At 37.7% G+C, this 27256-nt stretch overlaps 1 protein-coding gene across 2 annotated transcripts in view; it reads right to left on the minus strand.

Annotated features, from left to right (window-relative positions):
* Positions 1-3621: 3621 nt before the first annotated feature.
* The window catches only part of Alg11 (ALG11 alpha-1,2-mannosyltransferase), a 54613-nt gene continuing 30978 nt past the window's right edge, over positions 3622-27256 (minus strand). For both annotated transcript variants that reach the window (XM_090380035.1, XM_090380042.1), the window contains exons 3-4: positions 19621-20546; positions 3622-3965 (exon numbers count right to left, since the gene is read on the minus strand). In XM_090380035.1, the coding sequence (XP_090236161.1) occupies positions 3688-3965; positions 19621-20546 (1204 nt within the window). In that variant the 3' untranslated portion in view covers positions 3622-3687. The remainder of the gene's footprint in view (positions 3966-19620; positions 20547-27256) is intronic.

Here is a 27256-nt window from a genome sequence, read left to right on the forward strand (position 1 = left end):
ATGGAGGGCATCCTTAGGCTCTAGTGAAGTCCAGGAAATTATACACCTATAAGTTTCACTTTTTTTGGTAGAAAAAAAATTATTTGCAGTGACTGCACTGCTATATGCCAGACAGGGTCACTGCAATAGCAGTATTATAAGATTCACAACCTGGTTTTGTTAAACCAAGATCTTTGTCTGGCAAGATATGAGATACTCACCTAAGAACTGAATGAAAAAAAACATTAATATAATTTACTTAGATTTTAGAAAGGTTCTTGACATATTCCCACATGAATGCTCATGAATCAGTTGGAGTGTGGCTTGGACAGTAACACATCCAAACAAATGCTGTTCCAATGCATCACATGAACTGGTAACATTGCAAATATGCTTCTATAGTTAAATATAAGCATATACCTGAAGCATTTCATTTTATGAAATTTTCCACATAGAGAAGCAGAGAGCTTATGTAGATTTAAAGAGAGAGTTAGATAAATATTTATAAGCAAATAAAATATAAAGCTAGGAAGGAATTTATTACACACACAATCCTACCAGAAGCTGAGACACTTGTTATAAACAAAACATGTATTTGTTCAGCTTGAGTGCAACACATTTAAAGAATTTGTGGGATCTATTAACAAAGAAGACTGTTTGCATTTTAAAATCTTATTTTGTATGCGAACCTTGTGGTAGAGAAGAGGCTTTGAGTGCCAGGAACAGTCATAATGAAATAAATATTGCTTCTGCACAAAACAGTCAAAATAAGAAAAGCTTATTAAAAATAAATTAAGTACATGGACACTGATAAATAATATAAAATAAATATGCTGTGTAGAAAGTAAAACCGAAATTATATACAGCTAATAAATGAAAGAAAAACTTAATATAAAGAGAATAAAAGCAGTAAAACGTGCATGAAAATAAAAGCAATAAAATAAGCACAAAGAAGCTTTCAAAGTAATGAGCCTCTTTATTGTAAAATCTTGTGGAGGCCCTATATATATCTGTGGCAAGAATCAGGTGCACTAATATTTCAACATTGGGTCACTGATTGTAATTAAAATTCTGATCACACCAATAATGCTCTGCAATGTCAGAATCAGTGAAATCAGCCTGCCCCCCCTCACTCTCAGAGACACAATCACAATCTACATTCTGACTCATCGATATAACAAATCCCACGATCCAGGCAAGTAATGTGATAAACCACATTCACACAATGGAATAGTCAATTTCACTTTTGACAATGTTGACTGTAATCTCCTGCCAGGGAGCTGCACACATCCAATGTGGTAACAGCATAACACCCTGGCAGGGCGTGGAGAAATGCCTAGATAGTGGAAAATGTAAGCAGTGGCAGTCAGTGAACCATCCTGGTTACAGTGAAAAATAGACCCATTACCATAAAGTTGAAACTACTTATCCAGAATGTGTGTGGGGGGGGGGGGGAGTAGTCACATTTGGACAGATCCATCCTGATTCTGGCAAATTCCGCTTTCCTCTCCATTGCATAGTCACAGTTTGATTGAACCACACCCTGGGGCATGTACATTTTTATAATTAATACACTGCCTCGACTTGGCCATTGTGAAGCATTATTGGTGCGAGCAGCATTTTAATTACATTTCATGATCCAATGTTGAAATATTAGACCATGCCCATGATTCTCATCATTTTTCATGATTGAAGGCCCTCCATATAGCAGTGACAGGTCCCAACATTAATCAAAACGCTAGGACCCACACATCCTATTATGGAGGCAGTTATTTTATATCATGATGAGAGATGGCAGGTTAACAAGGTCAGTGCACGGCGCACTATTCCCACGGAATCTGATGGTTGAGTGTTTCGTTGTTCCCTTCCTTCCACACCTGCTGTTGTTAACACATGTGCAAGGGTATACCTTTGCATAATATAAGGACCTGTTATTGTGTCTTGTTTAAGTTGATAAAGAGGCTCATAGCCTTGAAAGCTTCTTTGTGCTTATTTTATCACTTTTATTCTCTTTATATTAATAATAATCTGTGTACTTAATTTATTTTTAATAAACTTGACTAATTTTGACTGTGTTTCATCAGTAGAAGCAATATTTATTTCATTATGTGAACCTTGTTCTGCTCAGTAATGTTTTATATAATTTGTTTATTGTCAAAATAAATTTCTGGACAGACAGCGAGACAAAGTATAACACCGGTCAGCAAAAAAAAAAAAAAAATTTTTTTTTTTTTGCTTCCTGTTAAAATTCAGATTCTTGTAGATTTGCATTGTTGAATTCAAATATGGCAACATATTGCTGTATAACACCCACCACTTTTAAGGTAGAAGGGATTAAAATCAAAAAGTTTCTAGTAAAAAAAATTGCACATATTTTAAAAATATTATATACAATACTAAATATTGAACAATGTTTCTATTAACTTTATCCTATTTACAAAAATGTTTATCTGATAACAAAACACTTATTTTGTTGTGTTTTGCCTTTTATAATTGTCCACTGTACAAGATTCGAACAGTAGTCTACCAACATCCATTTTCCCTGGTATCTTTTTTTTTTCCATTTTAGAAATATCTTGGATCTTCATCGGAGACCACTCTTGAGTTTTCAGGAAAAAAGTCTAAATGGGAATGTAGGAAGTGAAGTTTTAATGACACATTGCATCCCAACTCTGTATGCTAAAATTAGCTCATCCACAATTTCACTGTAATTTTGTGATTTCTCACTGCCTAAAAAGTTCCAACAGACGTTTTTGAATGCCTACCAGATGCTCTTATTTCTGTAGCATTTAATTTTTTAAAGAATTCCCCATCTTGAAATAACAGTTTGATTTTAGGACCAACAAAAATTCCCTCTTATTTTGGCCTTACTAATTCAAGGAAACCTTTGCCTCAAACAAGAAAAATCCTTCTTTTTTTGTCCATCACTTTCTTCTCTTGGTTTTTGGTCATTAACCTATGATATTTGAAAATTGTGGGTGATGAGAACTTTTTAAGCATATATCTGAGTTTTTGAACATATTTCCTATGAGAATCAGTCAAAATTATTTCAGGGAGGAAATTGATACCAACCAGTGTAATTTTTATTATCAAGATCCTGTAATCTTCTTCCCCCACCTGTCAGAAAAATAAATGATTAGCATATATAAAATGAAAGTTGAAAGCCATAACACGTCACGAGTTGAGTAACTAAAATAAAACTATCCTCCACATGGCAAAGAATTAAACAGATTATCGAAGTCTAATAAAAGGGATTATTCTGCACACAGTACATCCAACATTTAATTTGCTATTTAATGAAATTTTAGATCAAGTTTTGATGTCCGTTATCAAGTCTGAAAATTCAGGAGTGCCTGTAAAGAAACTGTCACCAAACATCGACACACAAAACACTTTTGTAATTTCCGACTTGATAAAGGATACCAAAATGCCATTAAATAGCAAATTAGTTCACAGTATTGAGTATGGAATAATCATACCTATTAAGTTTCAGTGAACTGCTTAATTTGTAGTTCTCTATGTGGAACACTATTCTTTTATTATTAATTGATTGATATTTAGTGTACTTTTGGATATAAAGAATTATAATTAAAAGCAACAACTTCTGTGAAAATCTGTTTTTTGTTTATACTAATTAACAAGTTGCTGTTCACAAAATTTTATTGACCTTTAAAACTTCACTCAAAAGTAACAAAATATGAAAGTGTACTAACAGTCAGAAAATAAAGCAGCTGTAACATTTAAGAAATTCCTTTCAAACTCTTCATCAGAAAAGTGTTTCACACTACAACGAGCACTATTCCTGATAGCTGCCCTTTCCTCATCAGACATAAATATGACCTTCTGCATAGCATCAGCATAACTTTTCACATCTTCAGCAAGGAACCCTGTTTTTTGCCCATTATAATCCACTACTATATCCATTTTTGGTCCTCCAGAATTATGTGCTACCATTATTATTCCAGCAGCCATGCACTCCACTATTCCTGTTTAAAAGAAATCCAAAAGTTATTTTTTAAGAATTTAAAAAAAAGTCAAAATTCACACAAACCCCTTTACATTTGTATAAAAACAAACACTATAAAATGAGAGGAAACTTTATCACCTTAAAAAACAAATCAGTTATCTAAAGATGTGACCAACTACTTATATGCATATCACAAATTAATTTTCCTCCAGTTATAAAATCAAAATGGTGTTTATTTGACTATAGTAATTAAACCAGATATAAGGGATACAGAATTTCAATATGGCAAGCACAATGTATACAGAATGGACAGACAGGATGGGGGGGGAGACCTATGCTCCTAGTTAAAAATCACATAAAATCTGAGGCAATGCATCCAGTACAATGTCAGTGTTTGGTGTGACATTAAGCACTGAGAAAACAAAAATGACAGTAGGAGTGTGTTATGGACCAAATGACTGTGAGAAGTACAACAAAGAAATGTATAGAAAAATAAAGTGGGCCAGTAAATCCAAATGTCTTATAATTGGGGATTTGTCTTTCCAGATATTGACTGGAACTTGTGGGTTGGCCATGCATACACTAGAAAACAGTCATCCAAAACATTCACAAAAGTGGATTTACTGGATCACTGTTTTCTACAGCAGCATGTTACAGAGGCAACGGGAGGGCAGTACTCTTGATCTGATTATCAGCGTCATGAAGAAGCGTCATGCATTAAGAATTTGCAGATAAAAGAACCAATAGGTGGCAATGTTCATAGTGTATTGATGTGGAATTTACTTAAAAATGCTACTACCATCAAGGGTAAATGGAAGGGTTTTTGCTTTCATAAAGGAAGTTAGGCAAGCCAAAGAAGATTACAAGTCTCTGGCAAAGAATTCCAAGAAAAGGAGCAAAGACTTCTTTACTTATATTAACAGTAGAAGGAAGGGGGATTGAATCATATGGATCCACTTGATGTTAATGGCTTTACTGATGATGACCTTGCTCGGTTTGTTGCCAGGCTGAATAGGTATTTTGCACCTGCATTCACACATGAGGAATTCTTTAGAGAGGGGATGCCAGAATTTTATCAAACTCTTAACAGGGAGTTTAATGATTTTGATAACTGAGAGGAAAGTGTAAGAGAAACTGTTGAAGTTAAACATAAAAAAACACATCTGCAGTGGTTGAGATCTAACTAATTGTATTAAAAGGAGGCAGGCAAGCCCTCAGTCACAATTATGAGAGCATACTTGGATTCAAGGAAAGCACCTGTGGACTGGGAAGTGTAAAGTTTGCTTTGATTGCTAACTCACAAAAGGGGATCAAAGGATAACACGAGCAATTAAGTTCTTAACTTCTGTTCCAGGGAAAATAATGAGGCAACTGTTTAAAGAAGTAATTGTTTGTTATTTGGTTTTTAGGAGCATTAGCAACTAAGGCCATATTGCTCCGGGAGGATATGCAGTGGTCATTCCCTGACCTTTCTGCATCCTCCGTATTTGGTGGTAAAGAAGTAATGCAGGACCACCTAGACAGGAGTGCAATTACTACAGTCACAGCATGTGTTTGTTAAGAGATCTTATCTGACCAATCTGATTGGATACTATGATGCAGTGACAAAGGAACCAAATTAAAAAAAAATAATTTTGATATCATATACTTGGACTTCTGGAAAGCTTTTGATACTGTTGCACATAAAAGAATACAAATTAGAGCAGTGTGACATTAAGAGTAAGCTGCTGCTATGGATAAAGGGATGGGTGAGTGGAAGATGACAGAGAGTGGCCATGAACACTGCTCTTCATGGACTGATGTTATTAGTGGAATCCCTCCAGGGTTCGACGTTGGGCCCACTCTTGTTCTCTATTTATCATTGATACCTGATGAAGGTATATCAGGATTAATGTTCAAGTTTGTGATACAAAGGTTGGAAGGGTGAATAATGACAGTAGCTACTGGAACAGAATCTAGAAAAGTTGAGCAGATGGGCTGATTGGTGGCAACTGAAGTTTAACATCAACAAATGCAGGTACTGCATATGGGTAGCAGTAACCCCACAGTAACATAGCAATGTGGTACTACACTCAGGTTAGTGGAAAATGAAAAAGATCTGGGGTAATTGGGCAGTCAGATATGAGGTTCTCTGAGCAATGCAGACAGCCTGTCAGGATAGCTGATCAGGTTTTCTCAATTATACACAGGAATTTTGCAGGCAGGGAAAAGGAGGTGGTTATCCCATTGTATAAGGCAATGATCAGTCCACACCTTGAGTACTGCATACAGGTCTGGAGGCCTCTTTTTAGGATAGATGTAGAGCTGCTGGAACGAGTACAGAGAAGGACAACGAGATTAGTGAGGGGTACAAAGAGATGCTCTTACCAAAATAGGTTTCAGTTCTGAAAATTGCAATATCTGGTGACCTGATATTGCAATTTTCCACTAACCTGATTGAGGTGTTTAAGGCTTTGAATGGATTCAGCAAGCTCAGTGCTGATGGGATTCTTCCTCTTGCTCAAACTACGCATATGAGAGGGTACGAATTCAAACTGAGGATATACAATTGCAGAACAGATGTGTGGAAATTTGCCCTTAGCCAGCGGGTGGTTGATTGCTAGAACAAACTTCCATCTGGTCTTGTTGCTGTGATAGTTTAAATGAATTCAAAGAACTAGACAAACTATTGGAGGGAATGGACAAGTGAAATTGGGATTTTTTTTTTTTTATTTTGTTGATGATGCTGTATAAGCTTGTTTTCTTGCATCATTTGCTACTGCTAAATCAGCTGCTCACATGGACTTGGCATCCAAATAGTTTATGATCTTTATAAGAAAAAAAAAAAAAAAATAGCTTTTTAAAATATATTTCATCATACATTTATAGAACTTCTGAAAGGAAAACCTTGGAATGGTCATCTCTTCGTCAGCTGGATTTTTTTTTGGTTTATTAGCAGTTCAAGCAGAAATATGCAGATGGTATGCTGATTTTGGATATCCCTTGCTTTTCGATAAAACTATTTCCGTAAACAGATAAAAATTGCTGTCTTGTTTTCTGCTAGAAAAATAGCATGGAATCAGGCAGCTTGAAATTCATGGAGGGAAAATTAAGTGAAGAACAATCATCAACAACATTATTTACTACAAGTTTTTAGTGCATAACAGAAAGCCATGATTTGGCCCACAAAAAAATTTAATGTTGTGAGTCAGGCTTATTTTGGAAGAGTGCTTCCTATAAAAGACTTATGCACATAATGAGAAGAAAAAAAAACAGCTTCAGGTCAAGCAAAGAAAGGATAGCAAGAGTGACATGTGCAAATAGCACAAGTACTAATAAGCAGTAGTCGGCTGATGCTATATAAACTTACTATTTTGCATCATATGCCCCTACTAATACTAATCCTAAATTAGCTGATAATTGTTGGGAAAGCAAAGAAAACCATATCTTTCAAAGGAGCGGATATTAAAATTTCCCCATGTGACTATTATAATGAAAATATCTTTCATAAACTTACCTTGGATGAACCAAGATAAGTTTATGCCTTCAGCCAAAGCATATTCCAAATCCAAAGGCCATCCTAAAAATGCCATCTCCTGTTAGATAACACATACTCTCAAACAATGGATACAGTGCTGACAAATATTCCTATTTTATTTGTCTCCAAATGCAAGTTTCTTAATATGAACCATGGACTAAGGAGCTAAAGTGCTTGAAGAAATGATACAAACACTGAAGAGGAAGACTACACCTTAAAAAAGATGTTAAAAATAAGGAATACAAGATTTTCTACTGGGGAAGCGTGGAAATATGTATAACTTATCACTATTGAGTAATTGAAAAAAAAAAATACTGCAATATAATTAATGAAAAGAGGTTAGCATTAATAGAGGCATACGATGCAAGAAAGCAAGCTTATGCAGCATCAGCCAAAAAAAAACCCTTAAATTTATTTAGGCTAACAACTTCCACAGCAAAAGATGGAAGTCTGTTCCACCAACCCACTGGCTAAAGGCAAACTTCCACACATCTATTCTACAACTGTCTTTCCTCAGTTTGAATCTATGTCCCTCAGGTTTGTAATCTGAGCAAAATGAAGAATCCTATCAACATTAAGCATGCTCAATCCATTCAAGGTCTTATACACCGCAATCAGATCACCTCGCAGGTGCCTAGTCTCCATAAGCTGCCATTTGCAAAGCTTAAGCCTTTCTTCATAAGAGCACCCTTTTTTTCCCTTCACCAGTCTTGTTAACCCTTCTCTGTACTTGTTCTAGCAACTCTACATCCTTCCTAAAATGAGGCTTCCAGACCTGTATGCAGTACTTAAGATGTAGCCTGACCATTCCCTTATACAAGGGGATAATCACCTCCTTATACCTGCACGCAAAATTCCTGTATATAATTGACAAGAACACATGACCTACTCTGGCAGCCTGTCTGCACTGCTCAGAAAACTTCATATGAATGCACAATTACTCCAAGGTCTCTTTCATTCTCCACTACTCTGAGTGTAACACCACATAGTTCGTATAGTTTTCTGGGGTTACTGCTACCCATATGCAGTACTTTGCATTTGTCAATGTTGAATTTCAATTGCCACTTCTCAACCCATCTACCCAACTTTTCCAGATCCTGTTGCAGCAGCATAGCATACTGTTATTAACAACCCTGCCAAACTTTGTATCATCTGCAAACTTTGACATTAAGCTTGATATACCTTCATCAATATCACTGATAAATATACAAAACAACAATGGGCCCAACACCAACAACTGAGAGACACCACTAATAACATTAGTCCATGTAGAGCTGTACTCACTGACCACCACCCTCTGTCTTCTCCCACTCAACCATCTTTTATCCATTGTAGCAACTTGCCCATAATGCCATACTGCTCCAATTTGTAAAGTAGTTTTCTATGTGCAACAGTATCAAAAGCTTTCCTGAAATCCAAATATATGATATGAAAATTATTTTTTCCATCCAGTTCCTTTATGACCACATCATAGTATCCAATCAAATTGGTTAGACAAGACTCCCCCTTGACAAACCCATGCTGTGTCTGAATTATTGCTGTAGTCTTGTCAAAATGATCCTGCAATGCTTTTTTAACCAATGACTCCATTATTTTCTCTGGAACAGAAGTCAAACTAATAGGTCTGTAATTACGTGTCACCCTTTGATTCCCCTTTGTGAATTGGGGATAGATTTGCACATCTCCAGTCCTTGGGGAACTTCCCCGAGTCCAAGGATGCTCTCATAATTATGGCTAAGGATTTGCTTACTTCCCTTTGCTGCCTCCTTTAATATAACTGGATAGATCCCATCCACCCCAGGTGCCTTTCTTATGTTTAACTTCAAAAATTTCTCCTCCACTTTGCTCTCAGTTATTACAAAATCATTTAACTTCCTGTTAGAGTTTGATAAACATCTGGCCCTCTCTTCCTTCAATAACTCCTCATGTGTGAATGTAGGTGCAAAATACTCATTTAGTTGGGCAGCTATCTGAGATTAATCATCTACAGTCAAACCATTAATATCAAGTGGACCAATCTGATTCATCCCCTTCCTTTTGAAGTTTATATAACTAAAGAAGTCTGCTGATTTTTTATAATCTGCCTTCGCTTGCCTAACCTCCTTTGTGACTTGATTACAGACTAGCTTGTATCTACCATAGGCTTTTGTGTCCCCTGACAATTTATGTGCATGCCATGCATTTTTCTTCTCTGCCACAAGTCTCATTAGTTCATCTGACATCCATTTGGGACTGAACTTAGAGAGTTATTTCTTAGTTGGAACAAAAAACCTAGTAGCTTCCAAGATAAATTCTTTGAATGCTTCCCATTTTGAATTTGCTGTTGGTAACATCATCATCAGTTGGTCCCACAGTGTAGAATCTAAAAAATCTCTGAGACCACTGTAGTTGCCTTTACAAAAGCAAAAACCCTTTCCTTTACCTCTGATGGTAGTTACATCTTTAAGTAAATTCCACATCAGTATCCTGTGATCACTGCTACCTAGTGGTTCCTTTATCTGTAAATTCTTAATGCATGAATAATCACTGCTGATAATCAGATCAAGAGTGTTACTCCCTCTTGTTGCCTCTCTAACATGCTGCTGTAGAAAACAATCATCCAATAAATTTGCAAAAGCTTTGCTAATGTGCAAGTGACCAACCCATAAGTTCCAGTCTTTACCTGGGAAGTTAAAATCCCCCAACATAAGACACTCTGATTTACTGTACCACTCTATTTCTCTGTATAATGGTTCATTGTACTCATCAGAGTCATTAGGCCTATAACAAACTCCTACCCTCATTTTTGCTTTCCCAGTGCTTATGTCACACCAAACTAACTCAACATTGCACTATCCATCTATGTCAACTGGATGCATTTCCTTAGATTTTATGTTTTTCTCAACTAACGGCATAACCCCTCCTATCTTTCTGTCCTGTTTATCTTTTCTGTACACATTGTACTCCCCAAATTCCAATTCTACAACCCTTATATCTGAGTGGCACCAAGTCTCTGATATCCCAACAATAATCCCAGCATAAGAGTGCCTTGGATGTCTTAACCAGCACTTTAAATTCATCAAATTTGTTTAGTATATTCCTAGCATTGGTATACGTACAAGTATACATGCACCTGGTTCTTACTCTTAGTTACTCTAAAGCAGCCCATGTATTTACTTGTTTCATGACCCCCAGCAGTTCCTGAAATCCCCAGCAACTGGCTTTCTGGGCTGCTGCTCATTCCAATAGAAGCAGTGCAAGAATCATTTCCACCTCTGCCTGCAGCTACTGTTAACCTATTAGTCTGTGAATCCCCCCCCCCAAGCTAGCAGTTTTCCGACCCACCTAGTATTGCCTCGATAGCATCAGCAAATATTCTTACACCCTTTCTATTTAAGTGTATCCCATCCCTGTAGAAACAATCTGTCCTGTTAACAGGCACAGACCATGCTGAGAAAAATTCTACCACCATGAGCCATGCACAATCTCTCCAGGGCTGAATTGATTGACAAGGCTCTCAACATATACTCCCTCCTATCGTGTGCAGAATTGCAGAGACCTTCAAATTTAACCCTAACTCGCTACTTTTTTTTTCAGCATTGACCTGTACTTGTTAGTAAATCCGCAGATCTCCTACACTTAATGTCATTAGTGCAATGTGTACAACGATATCACCTTTTGTGCCCTTAAATGATGATATCTGCTCTACGTCATCAACTTTTGCCCCTGGAAGACATACCCTGGTCCTATTTCACCCATCCTTTTTGCACAATATATTTCCCGTTTCCCTGACAATTGAGTCACCAACAATAACTAGCTCCTGTGGGACCAGCGCATTCTGCCTCGAAGGTTGCCGCTGTGTTGCCTGGTGCATAAGCGTGTGCTCTGGCGTTGAGTTGGGCAGCTGAAAACTTGATGGGCCTTCCATTTTAATTCCTTTGAGGGCATCCACCCGACTCTTCAAGCTATCATAGATGCCCATCAGAATGCTTTGGACCGGGCTAGCCAGGTGGGTAAAGTGCCTCCAGGGCAACCCAAAGGTCGCAGGTTCGAATCTCGCCTCGGGCTTGGATGTCACGATGGTGCCGCACTATCCGGTTGGATTTCACAGCCACAATACATGAAGGAAGCAGGAAAAAACTGGTTCCTTCATGTATTGCTCACATCATACGATAAAAAAAAAATCAGAAAGCTGAGTTGGTGCCTAATTTCTTCACATTCTCTTCACCCAGCACACACAAAGACATCCTCCATGGCTAGATCATGTCCTGTTCGAGAGAGAGATATCTGCAAACATCGCATTTTGCATATTTTTTTAGACTCTGATGCATTGGAGAATCATCCCTTATGATTCTCCCGCAAACCACGGCACTTTCGCTACTTTGCGCAAGTTGCTTTGCTGCTCTAGTCTGGGGCATGATTTCCGTTTAAATACAATTTAGTTAACAATAAAAATTAAAAGGATTCATAAATTTAATTGATTAATTTCCAATACTATACTAAGCTAATAGATTCCTACTACAGTCCTACGTATTATGCTTTCTAGTTTTATGTTATGCCTTATGCTATCAAGTTCGAGATATACGTAATGCTATTCCATATTGATACTAAACATTGGCAGTAAGTTTCAAATGGTACAAGTTTTACTGATACTAAGTAATAAACCACAAAATCTCTATCTAAGTTCAAAATAAACTAAGTATTGTGGCTAAGAATATAAAGCTACTTCTATAAAATAAATTAATATGCCAATTTAGTCAATAAAATGGTAAAAATTTAAGATAAACTTCTCTATTTGCTGGAGCCATAAAAACTTTGCCCGCACCGAGCTAATCTCGTTTCCCATTATATAAGGATACAAAAAAAAAAAAAAAACCCTACTATATGGTGGATGATATACAGGGTGTCTCAAAAATATTGGTACAAACATTTAGGGGAGGTAGGTAACATCTAAAGGAATGTGAATTGCATAGGAACCCATAACCGGAAACGTCACCGTAAGTCGGTAGACGGCGCGGTAGACACCACACGAAGAGCATGCATCTATATAAGAAATGTGAGCTGGCAGACATGCACCTAATGTATAGATTAGCAGAGGGCAATGGACAAGCCACTCAACGAATTTATGGTCCGGTACATGTCTGTCATTTACCAGACAGACATGTACCGGACCACCATTTGTTTGCGCGTGTGCATCAAAATTTGTGCGATTATGGGTCATTTAGAGGTAACAGGAGTAATGCGGGCAGACCACGTTCGACACAAACTCCCACCATGGAAGAAAGTATGCTGAATGCCGCCCAGAATAATCCTACTACCAGCACAAGTGCTATTGCCTCTGCCTTAGGAGTGTCTCGTTGCAGTGTACAGCATGTCTGGCACGACAATTCTTTACACCCGTTTCATCTCCAAAGGGTTCAGTTACTGGTCCCCCAAGTTCATCCTGAATGTGTGGCTTTTGCGCAGTGGTTTCTCCAAGAAAGTGTTCAAGACTTGAATTTTCCAGCCTATGTTTTGGTCACGGATGAGGCTTATTTCACTTGGGAAGGCTTATTCAATCAGCACAATGCTCATGTGTGGGCTCACGACAGCCCACACGGTGTGCGCCCCCACGCGACAACATCGCTTCGCAATAAATGTGTGGGCAGGTATGGTCAGTGACTGCTTAGTCAGCCCATACCTGTTACCATCCCACATGAACTCCGCTAAATATCGGATCTTTCTTGAACAAGTTCTACCAGGGTTACTTGACGATGTTCCAGTAAATGTGAGACGCAACATTTGGTTTCAACATGACAGGGTGCCTGCCCATTATGGAAGGTGTGTTCGTGACCATTTGAACAGGCGTTTTGAGCGTCGATGGATTGGCCGTGGTAGACCCGTTGCCTGGCCCCCACGCTCACCTGATTTATCAAGCCTTGATTTCTTTCTGTGGGGACCCTCAAATCTATCGTGTATGAATCGCCTGTGGAGATGGAAATGGATCTCGTGGCGAGACTCGTCTGCGCTGCTGCTACTGTGAAAGAAACTCCAGGTGTGTTCGACCGTGTTCGCCAATCCGTGCTGCGTCGGTGTCACACATTCATTGCGTTTCGTGATGGAACCTTCGAGCATCTGTTGTAACATCATGAAATGCATCCATCTCGTACTCCATTGTTAATATTATGTCAAATAAATGTTTGCCACTAATTACTGTCTTATGTAATTTCTGCTTCTTGTGCCTCTGCTACTACTTTCCCGTGACAAAAGTAGTAGCAGAGTTTCGCAAAAAAAAACTTTCCCATGACGTTTCCGATTATGGGTTCCTATGCGATTCACATTCCTTTAAATGTTACTTACCTCCCCTAAACGTTTGTAACAATATTTTTGAGACACCCTGTATATGGTGAAAAACACTATATGGCAAACGCTGCATACATGCCACACTAAGCACAAGCAATTCAGAGGTGAATCACCAAAGACAATTCCCTCCCTGCTCCCAAAGCCATTCCATCCTGAGTCATACCATGCTCACCTTTTCCTTATGGAAACCATATTTAACTGTTAGGTAAAATTAAACTGAAATTATGAAACATTAAAAAAACATTAACTGTAATACAACGAAGTGGTTTTTTAAATAATCATTCACTATAATTTTAAATATAGAGCTGCACACTAATCTTATGTTACTGTGAGCTATTAGTGTAACATTGATTTGACTAGATCATAAAATACATATTCCTAAGTACTGATTATTATGCTTTTGAACTACAGCTCTAATTTGCTGTTCCAAACTACAGTATAAAATAAAATATAAAATATAACAAGGTAAAATACAACACAACAGTGTTATACCTACACTGATGAGCCAAAACATTATGACCAACTACCTAATATGATGGTCCTCCACGTGCAGCCAAAACAGCTCATACCCGGCGAGGCATGGATGCTACAAGATTTCTAAATGTGTCTTGTGGTATCTGGTACCAACACACAACCAGCAGATCCTTTAACTCCTGTAAGGTCCGTGGTTGAGATGCTGCAGATTGGAGTTGCTGTTCCAACACAAACCACAGATGCTCAATGGAATTGATGTCCGGGGAATTTGGAGGCCAGGGCAATTCCTGGAAGTCTTCCTCATGTTCCACAAACCAGTCTCGAACAATCCGGGCGGTGTGGCATGGTGCATTATCCTGCTGAAGACGGCACTGTCAGAGGGGAAGACCGTTGCCATGAAAGGGTGTATCTGGTTAGCAATGATATTTAGGTAGGTGGTAGACATCAGAGTGCCCAGTACATGGATGACTGGACCCAGGATATCCCAGCAGACATCACCCAAAACATGACACTGCCACCACTGGCTTGTTCTTGATTTCCAGGTGCCATCAGGTAAACAACACACACGTACCCAGCCGTCCACGTGGTGCAACAGGAAACGTGATTCGTTGGACCAGGCGACCTTCTTCCAATCACTCAAGGTCCAGTTTCGATGCTTGCGTGCCCATTGTAGGCGCTGTCGCCAGTGAACAGTGGTTAGTACAGGCACTCGGAGCGGCTTGCGGCTATGCAGCCCCATTTTCAGCAGGGTTCGATGTACTGTATGTTGTGACACATTACTCCTGTCACCAGCATTCCAATTACCGGCGAGTTGCACCACAGTCGCCCATCTGTTGCCACGTACCATCTGGGAGAGCCTTCACTCACCTCGAGCATCGATGAGCGGTGGTCATCCAACACTTCGCCAGCGATTCATGGGTTCCCCCCTCCTTGGAATACTTTTGGTAGGTATTCCAACACTAACATGGCTGACCGTGAACACCCCACCAGCCATGCCGTTTCAGATATGCTCTGACCCAGTCGTCTGGCCATTACAATTTGGCCTTTGTCAAACTCGCTTAAGTCTGCTGCCTTTCCCATCTGAAGAACAAGAGTAACACTGATTAACAGAGCTCAGTATCAGGTGTTTTTTATACTGTGTCCCAACCCGCACATGCACCGTAGTTTACCTGCAATTGCTTCGATTTGCATAACGACTCGCTGGTTATAATGTTATGGCTCATCAGTGTATTTACTTTTTATAATTATACAAAAACTCATAAACAAATGCTGACTCATATTAGGAAAACAAAGATCCAAAGATGTCACAAAAATTTTAATGTGACTTTTGAACTATTTGTCTAATTAGAAAAACAATGAGGTTGCCCTATCAGTAAAACCTGACAAGTTGCTGTATAAGCTGGAATGTGTTAGGATTACAGCAAGATCCTGAAGGATTGTGGGATGGACAAAGGATAGGAGGAGAGGGTTGTTATAAATGGTCATTCTAAAGAGTGGCCAGGGTTATTCTTATTCAATGATATTACCGAGGGAATAAAGAGTAAGATTTTGAAATCTGAAGATGATACAGAGGTTGAGCGGGTGGTTAATTATGTAAACCAAGCTGGGCTGCTTCAGAATGATTTGAATAGGCTTTGTGGATGGTCAGAGAATGGCTGTTACATTTTAATGCTGCCAAAAGTAAGGTTTCCCACATTTTGGAAATAATAACCCGAGAATTCCTTATACAATAGGTTGGGTAGAGATGATATGTTCCTGACTATCCGCTTATACTGCACACTAACCTTCATGTAGTGTAAGCAGGTGGTCAGGAAAACACAACCTGTCTTACTAATGATTTACTGCCTTTTGTGTTTAGGGAGAAGGAAGTTATAAAAGTCAACAGTGAGATTAGTCAACATTTGAAATAATTTGTTCAAGTTTGGAGCTGCATTTAAAAGACATTGCGCTTCTTGAAATGGTCCAAAGACAAATGACTTGGCTAGTCAGATCAGCAAAAGGTCATCCATATGAGGTGCAATTACAAAGGTTTGGGTTACAGAGCTTGGAAACAAGACACTTTTAGGTTATCTGGTTGGACCTCATGTAGTTTACATTTTTGGTCAGCATGTTGTTGACCACTGGAACATCCTGGCTGGTGAAATTCAAGGAGCAAAAGGATCAGTACCTTCTGGCAGTGGAGTATGATACAAGTGATATAAGGTTTTACAGACAAAGATTTTTATTTTTTGGCTGTTCCTTCCACTTTAAATTTTTGTTGTTGTTGTTGTTATTTGGTTTTTAGGAGCATTAGCAACTAAGACCATATTGCTCCAGGAATATGCGGTGGTCATTCCCTGACCTTTCCACATTCTCCGTATTTGGTGGTGACACGCTCGAACCCCGGTCTAATCAAGAAGCGTGTGCTACGCACTGCTGCCCCTTAAATTTTTGTGTACACACACAAGATTTTATCAAAAAAGTTCAATCTTATAATTTTTGAACATGCCACAGTAGCTAAAAGATTGAGTGGGGGCTAACAACATCTTTTGAGCAGGTTCACACCAAGTTTTATCTTGTTATGTGCCAGTATAACAGAATGCTGCTTTGAATGAATATTATTTTTCTCATTTGTTGCATGTGCTGAAAATCACAAAAGTTGAATGTGGACAATAAATAAATTTTAACTAACAAAAAACATTCCCATCATGCCAAACCCACCTTGTTCACTTGCTTTGGCACTGTAACTTCTGTCTATTCAATTAAAACAGGACATAAAAGGGAAATGATTTGAATCCATACAAGAAAACCAATCAAATGGTATGGACTGCCTAAAAGCAGTCACAAAAGTAGACTTCCAAAACTGTTTTGATCAGTGGCATGCACAATGGAAAGTATGTGGTTGCAGAAGGAGTTTATATTGAAGAACATTAACAATGGAAACATTTATTATTGAATAAAATTAATTTTTTGTAACATTCGCTAGGCTTTTTGGTCATGTATGTGTTTGTATGCACATGCATGCACATACACACACACAAGTATATAAATGTGTGTGTATATATATGTATATGGGTAGTTCCCGACTTTACAAGTTAATTCGTTCCTAGCACGCACTCATAAAGCGGGAATTTATTTCCATAAATGCAATGTTAAAAAACAGGTTACATTCTCAACAATGAAATTTGACCATAATAATGTTAAGCAAAGGTCAACAAAACAATAGTTTATGCTTAAACAATGATTTATTTATCTAAATAAATGAAAACATTGCCTTTAAAATCAAGCAAATTGTAATAATAAAGAAATTATTTGTGTCACACAAATGTTAAAGAATGTTTATTCTTCATCATCATCGACTAAATGCATACTCATTGATGGTTCATCACTCATTGTTGGCTTGGCACTCGGTTTGTTGGAAGCACAAGGAGTCATCATCTTCAGAAATGCCTAAAAAGTTGTTTCCAAGACGGTCTTCTTTATAAATTTCACGACAGTATGCATAAGAATTTTTTAAATCTGTAGCAACTTTTCTAGTGTGCTCAAAATTTGAATCTTGTAACTCGAAAATCTCAATTGCTTTTTCTGTGTTGAAAAGCTTTGTCAAGCTCCTTGAGAGTGAAGGAACAAACAGGAGTTTCAGTTGTTAAACCTTCTTCTTCAGCTTCTTCACATTTTGCCATTTCAATGAGGTCTTCATTTGTGAGCTCTCCATTGTGTACATTTTTTTGGCTGATGCTGCATAAACTCATACACTTGCTTTCTTGCATCACATGCCACTATTACTACATGAAGGAGATCAGTGACATCAGTCGTAGAAACCTCAAGCTGAAATTGGTTAGCAACATTTACAACCGCTTCTGTTTCATTTTGTACAATCTCTGCTGGTTCTTGAAATACTTCAAAGTTATCAATAACCTGATGAGAAAGTTTATTCCAAACACACTTCATGTTTCTTTCTGTAATTTTGTCCCACGTTCGTTTTATTTTGATTGCATCTAAAATATGGAATTCTCTCCAAAATTCTTTAAGAGTTGGACCTCCCTCCTTATCGCTGCCTGAACAAACAAATGCACACACAGTAGTACTGTATTATATAGTTATGGCGTGATTTGAAATTCTGTATTTATGAATGTTTAGCATTTATTTATCGTAATTAATGTTCATATTTTCAATTTTGTTGATATTTGGGGGGAAAAAAAAAAAATCGTGAATCCAGGAACTCGTAAAACGGGAACTGCCTGTATATGTGTCTGTATAACTGCACTGTAAGCAATAATGCTACACAAAAATTATATTACAGAAAGCATTCAGTAAGCTACTGCTGGAAATTATACACTGGTGTTCAAAGAAAGTGCATCACCTAGGAATTTCACATTTCTAACCCTTTTTCGTGATGGTATGTTACATTAATGACTAGCATCACAAATATAAATATAAACAAAAGATATTTATTAATAGTTAAGACAAAGCTAAGTAATATTTGACAGGTGCTCTCAAATTATTCCAAAATAGCATTTTCAACCTTTATACAACAGTTTTGGTAAACACAACAATTATGGCTGAAATGTTATCAGAAGCTCTCAATTTGCTTCGCTTTATCATTTTAAATGGAAAACAAAATAAAAAGTTCACCAGGTGCAAACTAATATTTAGTTGAACTGCCTCTGGCCCTGATGACAGCAGCACACCATCGAAGCATTGATAAGATCAATTTCTGCAGATAATCAACTGATAGTTCATGGTTCCAAAGACGAATTATGGCTTCCTGAAGTTCACGAAGGGTCTTTGGTTTCTTTCTGGCAACGAGATTCCACACGATGCCAACAGTTCTCTATAGGATTCAGGTCCGGGCTGTTTCCAGCCAGCTAACAGTTGTAATGGACCATTCTTCCAACCATTTTTTCACTTATAACAAATGTAAACACATTACTATCAAACCTCTAATGCAGAAACGAAGCTAAAGTAACTACAGAAATTACTTACACTTTTCGCCCGATGACAAGGAGCAGAGTCGTCCTGAAAGATGCAATTACTTTGCAAGTTGAAATGGTATCTAATGGTTCACAGCAATGGTATCTAATGGTTCACAGCAGTCACGCTCTGCAAGACTGCAACTCTTGCAGAGCGTGCTTATAAAGCTGAAAGTAACAGCTGATGCAATATTACGTCATCACTTACACGTGTTAATCTTATCTGATGCAGTCTGTAAGAAATACTGCCATATACTTACGTTATTTGGATGACAATTACAATTTTAAGGGGTGATGCACTTTCTTTGAACACCAGTGTATATTAGTAAACCTAAGCAATCTCTAAACAATCTATCGATTTGTATTTCAAATAAATGGATAAAAAAAAAGAAATTAAAAAAGATGCTTACCTATTCCAAAGTGTTCATTCCACATTGTGTGAAGCCCTATAGTAGATTCTTGCATTTCCTGTATTAAAACTTCAAAATCAACATTAAGTTTGAATACCACATATCTATCCACAGCTAATTCTTTGCATAAATTCTTGAGGTCTCTCACTCGTTCAATATCTTCTTCATTTCGACAACCTCCCACCATGGTTAACTGAAGCTGTGCCCTCTGTTCCTTTGATAGCCTTTGCAGAAGCTCATGGAATGACCTGATTTGTAAAGCATGATCCTTTTCTGGACGGAATTGGGCAATTGACAATATTTTACATAAAGACACATTAGAAATTGGGGTGATCTTCAGGAATTCTTTTATATCACAAGGTGGATACACTAAAAACGTCTTCATTTTTCTATTCCAGAGAGAAAGAATGTGTCCTTTAGTCCAGCTGGAGTTCACCATTATAATATCAGCACTTCTTCCAGCAAGGGCATACAACGTTCCAAACATATGATAGTAGAACAATTTTAATGTTGTTAAAAAAGTGCTGTGAGCTATTAATTCACTGTTATTAATTGTTTCTTTATGCTGATTAACTTTCTGAAGCATATCAGTGCTTATTGTTGGGTAATGAACATAACAAGCCACTTTGCAACCACCCATATATTTAAAAACAGGAATAGTAAATGCATAACCCATACTGTCTATATAAATATCAGGAATAAATGATGTCACAGCTTCCAGTCCCAAGTACAGAGATCCCAAACTCTGCCCTAAAAGTGTGAAAGCAGGATACATATTTGCTTCTACCCATCTTCTCTTGGTAAGAAAAATGAACTTAGGTGGTGCAACCAAGTTTATGTTAAAGCATTTTTTTGCACGTTCCAAAATCTGATTCTCTGACACATCTATATCACCAGTATACACAACACACTGGATATTTGAATATCTGAAAATTAAATAACACACAACTATTTATAATTGAATATAATCATAAGAACAACTCTGTTAAACTTTGAAAAGTATCTATAGAAAGAATGTGAAATGTCAGAATTATTAATAAGGGAAATTATATATATAGATATATATATATAAAACATTTCACCATTATTATATTATTAAATAAGGGGAATGATATATACCTAATTTTTCTAAGATATATACCTAATATATACCTAATGAGATATATACCTCCTAATTTTCTGCTTTCAAATGTAGCATGGTGGACCATTTTGCACATCACTGAGTGGTCACTAGAGGTCTTTGGTTTCGCCATACTGAGTGGCGCTGTAATTGGTATTGTGAGTGCAGCACACAGATAGTTCAAAATGGTGGATGTTACAGATATACGTATCAAGCAAAGAGTGGTAATTGAATTTCTTACAAAGGAAGAAGTGAAGCCTATCAAAATCCATAAGCATCTCAAAAATGTTTATGGTGACAATACTGTAGACGTGAGTACAGTTAGATGTTGGGTATGACACTTTAAGAGTGGGGGAAAGACACATTGTTGACAAGCCCCAAAGCAGCCAGCCAGTAACATCAGTGACAACAGACAATAAGAGCCAGATCGATGCACTGATCAAAGAGGACCATCTCAATCTTTGATCAGTGCATCGATAACCTGCTGTAATAACCATCATAAAGGACCTAGGCTACAACAAGGTTGCACATGGTGGGTCCCGAAAATACTGACATGTAAGCACGGTGAAGCCTGGAAAGTCATCTATGCGGAACTTCTCCAGTGCTACAAGAGTGAAGGAGAGGTTTTTCTTTCATGCATAGTCACAGGTGATGAAACCCAGGTCCACTAATATGACCCTGAAACAAAGAGCCAGTCAATGGAGTGGCACCATCAAAATTCACCACGCAAGAAGTTCAAAAGACAGCCTTCTGTCGGTAAAGTTATAGAGACAGTGTTTTGGGACAAAGGGTCTTGCTTGTGGACTTCTTGGAGCGTGGCAACACAATCAACTCATCAATATCTAGAAATGTTGAAAAAGTTGAAAGCCTGCATCCGCAGAGTTCAACCAGACAAAAACCTTAATGAGGTTCTTCTTTTCCATGACAATACACGACCCCCACACCAGTCTGCGCACGATGGAGGCCACTGCAAAACTGGAGTGCATTGTTCTTCCTCACATCCCTCTCAGTCTGGATTTTGCACCTTCAGACTATCACCTCTTTGGCCTACTGGAGGATGCACTCCATGGAACCCATTTTGTGAACGACAACCAGCCAAAGCACAGTGTTCGCAAAGCCCCCCAGAGCAAGAGTAAATGTCTGACTCAGATGGCAGAAATGCATAGAAAATGATGGTGACTTTGTGGAAAAATAAGTGTTTATTAATGATTGAGGATTAATGGATGTAAAAGGCATAGTTGTAGGAATTAAATTTTCTGAGGAAAAAATAAGAGGCATTACTTTCGTACTGCTGCTCCAAATGCAATACTATTTAGCTAAGGTATTGCTAAATAATATTGCATTTTATTAGTAAATCCTATCATTTCCTTAACCTGCTGGCAGGTAAAATCATGTATAAAATATTGTTATTTTGAGGGTCAATGATTGTGACCCTCAAAATATCTTCAAAATAAGAGTGAAGTCCGGAGTGAACACAATTATTTTAACTGCAAAAATGCATGCACCAAAATGACCCCAATGTAACCAACAGGCTAATCATTTCATGAATTTTTATTTTTTTAACTGAATATTTCCTTAAATTCCAGGATAAAAAAAATTACTGCATGAGCCCAATTATATTAATCAACTTTAGGCAAATTAACAAAGTTGATTTTTTTTTGGAAAATAGTTCTTGCACTGTTTTTCTGAAAAAGTGCAAAGAACAATACAGTTAATGCTCTATGTGAATTACATGCACCACTTTACGAGACTAAATTCAGCATAAAGTTGCTCAAAGCTATCCTTTTTCAGTTTCCTTTACAGCAAGCCTACAGCCAAGTGTAACTAACCATAGTGAAAGACAATGGAGAGAAATAAAAGAATGAAGATACATTATAATGCAAATTTTAAATTTCGGGAAATTGAGGTAAGACAACTGCTATATAAAGAAAATTAATCTGAAAGCTAGTGGACAGTGGCAAAAAAAAAAAAAAAATAAATAAATTTTCAGGTCTCACAAGGAAAGCTTTGAGGAGAGTATAAAGTCACCTAAAAGTAATTTTGTATAGCATGGAGTAAGAAAAGTAATGGACTGCTGAAAGCAAGATGCTGCAGTTGAAATTTTGAAAATAGTACATATTTCTGTGTTCAATTCCTGTCTTGGGAACATTCTGGTCTCTCCAGTAAAAAAACTTAAATTCGGCATTCGAGGCTGGGTTACGCTGATGTTAGGGATGGCACCATTACCCTAAATTGCTAATACCATTTAAATATAAATGGCATCGTCAAAACAGGTAATCTACTATTTATTTTAAAAACCAGGTGCCGTCATGAGAGCAGTTTCGTGATACTGGTCTCTAGCAGATGACAGATGACCTCCGTTAACTTAAACCAGTAAATAATGTATTGAGTCTAAGTGTGCAGCCAAGTGGTAAATGGAAGAAAAACTTCCAGTTGAACACATTCCTAATATGGAATCATGTTTGCTCAACATGGCACAGTAATAAAGGTTTCAGGTTTATATTTCAACACAAGAAAAATGAAATAATTTAAAAATTATATGCATTTCCGAGTTGCCTTAAATGCCAAAAGTCTGTTTCTGTCACCGAAGGGATCAGTTCCCCAAGACAGAAATTGTATATATTTTACTGAAATATAATCCTACGCCCTCAATTTTTAATCACTATTATATATAAGTGAAGCAATCTAATTACAGAAAATAAATTAACTGGAGTGGAGTTTTGATTGAGGGATTTTCCTTTCCTCTTCTCCAAAAACATGCCACTGAAATGAACCAGCATAATAATCTTGCTATAGAAGTACAATACAGGACAAAATTATATTACCATTATGGAAGTGCACTCAGTGATAATTAAAATGTGACCAACCCATCCGTAATGGTCTATGCCGCATAGCTCGCAGTATAAAAAGCTGAACAGCTTGATATGCTAGGGCAGTGGTAATATTCATCTGGTCGTACAAGTCAGAATGATAAAATAATATATATGGGACATAGACTATGTATAAATATAGTGCAAGCGCATCAGAAATACATAGCTATATCTGAATAAATCAGCATATTAGTAAAACGGCATAGTTTTAAGTTATATCTCATATTGTGAATACCTTCACAACGAGTTGCCATGATATTGCACTACTTCGAATAAGTAACACTTCACCTAAGGAGAAGACTAATGTTACTTATTCTCAGATGGATACCACCACCCAGACGGCACCGTTTCAGGGCTATTTGGCCCTTCTTAGTTATTTATTCGAAGTAGTGCAATATCATGGCAACTCGTTGTGAAGGTATTCACAATATGCACCATGTCACTGGGCCTGCGCTGTGCACAAGTGGTTTGTTTAACAAACTGAAGATATCGCCCATCCTGACTGGCCTCCAAATTCACCTGACCTGAATCCAATTGAACACCTGTGGAATGTTTTGGAACAGGAAGTGAGGTGTATGGACAACCGCCATCTATTCCGACAGATGTTCAGACATCTAGTGGAGTCAATGCCTAGGCAAATAGTGGCTATTATCCGTGCAAACAGTGGTCTATCGCAGTATTAGGTAGGTAATCATAATTCAGTGATCACTGAGTGTATAGTATTCCAATATAGGAAAAACAGTTCTGATGTAACTATCTGCCAGTTAGCTGAGTGGTTCAGATAATCAACATCCTGCTGCAATTTATGATATTTAGCATTTTTTTAATGTTTGCTCACCCATACTTTTATTTTTAATAACTATTCTCCCATGACCAATAACTTAACTTTCAACCCCCATACCACGGTACTAAAAAGTACCGTGGTGTGGGGGACTAAAAGGACTGTGGTATCAAATTAGCCTTACAGGTTCAAATTAATCTTAACTTTGCTTGCTTTCGATGTTAATAAGCAGGGCTGGCCCTAGGGGGGGTGCAAGTGAGGCACTTGCCACAGGTGCCGCCTAAAATAGGCACTGCTACATCTGCTACTGCATATACATGCATGTTATGGAACAATATGAATTGGGTGCCATTATAAGGTTTTGCTTCATGTGCCACAAACGCTAGCCAGCCCTGTTAACAAGGGTTGTAATGTATATGTGACTGTGCATGCACATTTTTATAGCATAGAAATGAACTTGTGAATAGCATAGTAAATATAGAAATAATATAGAAATAGTACCTTGGATAATGTAGAAATAGTACTGGAGGGCACTGCTAATGATCAAACACTGTGTAAAATGAAATTCTGCAGTAATATTATAAAATAGTGTTAGAAAGTAAAATTTAATGTATTGTTTGGTGGTTAATATCTAATCAAGTAAATTCTGTAGCAAAGTACATATTGTTGAGAAGATTATCTAGTCATACATGCAGTATTTTGGGGGTGAGATTACAATTTCCGACAAAAAAATTCATGCATCTGCACAGCTTAATTACCCTACTTATAGAATCACCCTGGAATGCACGTCCAAAGATGCCAATACTGGAAAAGATCACAGAAAAGAAAAGAAATTAAATGGAATGGAGTTCTCATTATAACTCATTCAGAATGTAAGAGATTATTAATAATGATACCAGCAGTTTCTAAAGCCCAAACACAAGCATTTAGTCTATTTATATAACCAACTAAATGAAAATGATTTATCAGTAAACCATGTTGCATTTAAGATGTGTAGTTTTTTAACAAAAATATTAGAAAACTCATTGCAAAATAATGGAATGAAAAAAAAAAAAAAAAAAAAATTACAATAAAAACTTCATACTGTCTTGTTGTTATTTGGTTTTTAGGAGCATTAGCAACTAAGGCCATATTGCTCCGGGAATGTGCGGTGGTCATTTCCTGACCTTTCCGCATCCTCCATATTTGGTGGTGATGGGCTCGAACCCCGGTCTAATCAAGAAGTCATACTGTCTTGAGTTTCCTAATTTCAGTTAAGGGTTATATGATGATAAATGTCTGCTCAAAAAGAGAATGGTAGATTTTTCTCGCCATGCTATAGCTCACATTTTGTGAGACAATGCAAGCTTTTCTTAGAATCCCCTCAATATTTTTGCCTGCTTTCATTCACATGTCAGATATATCTAGATGATTCCCAGAACTCTTTTACGAAGACTGTTCAATAAAGAATGATTATAATTTTTCATGAACAACCGTACTGCTTGATATTTCTAGCTGAGCTGTGGAATTTAAGACCAAACCAAGTTGCATCTCATAGCAACTGCGCAGTTGACTTGTGCACACAATGTGATCTTGGAGGTTCATCAAGTTTACACCTATTCAGTTTTGCCTATGTATCAATGGACATGACACGTGAGGAAAAGTATGCTACTCTCAAATTTTGTTTCCGTCTCAAGAAAACATCAGCTGAAGCATATGAAATGTTAAAAGAAACTTGTGGTGAATCTATGCTTCCATATAGCACAGCTTGCAGGTGGTTTAGAATGTTTCTCATCAATAATTTTCATCTTTAAACATTCAATTGGTCCTTGAGGCTGTTGCAGATGTTCTTCAGGTATGCCAAGCTGTGTTTGCTACCTGGGAGCCTAAAACACTGATGGAACTGATATTTGGGTGAAGTCAAGTGGACCTAATTTCAGCAAAGTCCAGTTGGTCTGTGACAGCCAAATCATCTGCTTGCACCTTCATAATGGTGAAACCGTTAGTAACCATGAATATAACCCCAATGTGCAAGCCCTGAAATAAGGCACCTAGCACACTGCAGACCACCCAGGTGCAAACCAACATAAGCAGGGGTGAAAGTGTGGCTCCCACACCACATGGAGGGATGCTGTCCCTCTGTATTACCAGGCAATACTAGGTGGTAGATGCCTCATCAACCGGTGAAATAACACCACTTTGCTTATTGGAGGCTTGAAGTGTTGGAACCCATGTTCAGTCTCCAGAGCAAAACTCCGGCAATCCCCCATCTCATCCATCATGTAATATGGTTGATGTCTTTCGAGGTTAGGATGGACAGACTGATGAGATTCAATCTTCCTTACATTTCAAGGGTACAGCTCTAGAACAGTGTTCACAAGCCAACCACTAGATAGTCCATCGGACCAAATGTATTAGTAACTCTCTAGAAGCCTTTTGGATCAGCTAGTGTACAATCTCACTGCCTCTACTCTGCCAGATAGTGACTGGAGGGAGTCAGAGTAGTGTATATGAGGGGCATTATCGAGGCTACATTATGTCAAGGAGCTGGGTATATTCTTACCCTGTTCACGCCACATCCAAAAATTTCATTACTTCACACAGCATGTCCTTGCCACCTTTTCTTACTTCCGAATACACTATGAATTGCCAAAATAACAGAACAAATTTATCTCTGAAAAGATCTAAACCTCTCAAACACTTCCTCATTCATTTCTCAAATATATGTGGCCTCAGTTCTAATCTCAATGATGTCCATTTCCAAATCCTTACATTTCAAGGGTACACCTTCCAGCTTGTGTTTCCAATTAGTGTGCCAACCCCATTCACTTTTTCTCATAGAATCCCAGTTATCAGTTGATTCAACCACTGCTCATCTCAGTTGAG

The sequence above is a fragment of the Mastigoproctus giganteus genome, chromosome 1, assembly GCF_048544385.1.
Source record: "Mastigoproctus giganteus isolate SK-2022 chromosome 1, ASM4854438v1, whole genome shotgun sequence".
In the NCBI taxonomy this organism is placed as follows: domain Eukaryota; kingdom Metazoa; phylum Arthropoda; class Arachnida; order Uropygi; family Thelyphonidae; genus Mastigoproctus; species Mastigoproctus giganteus.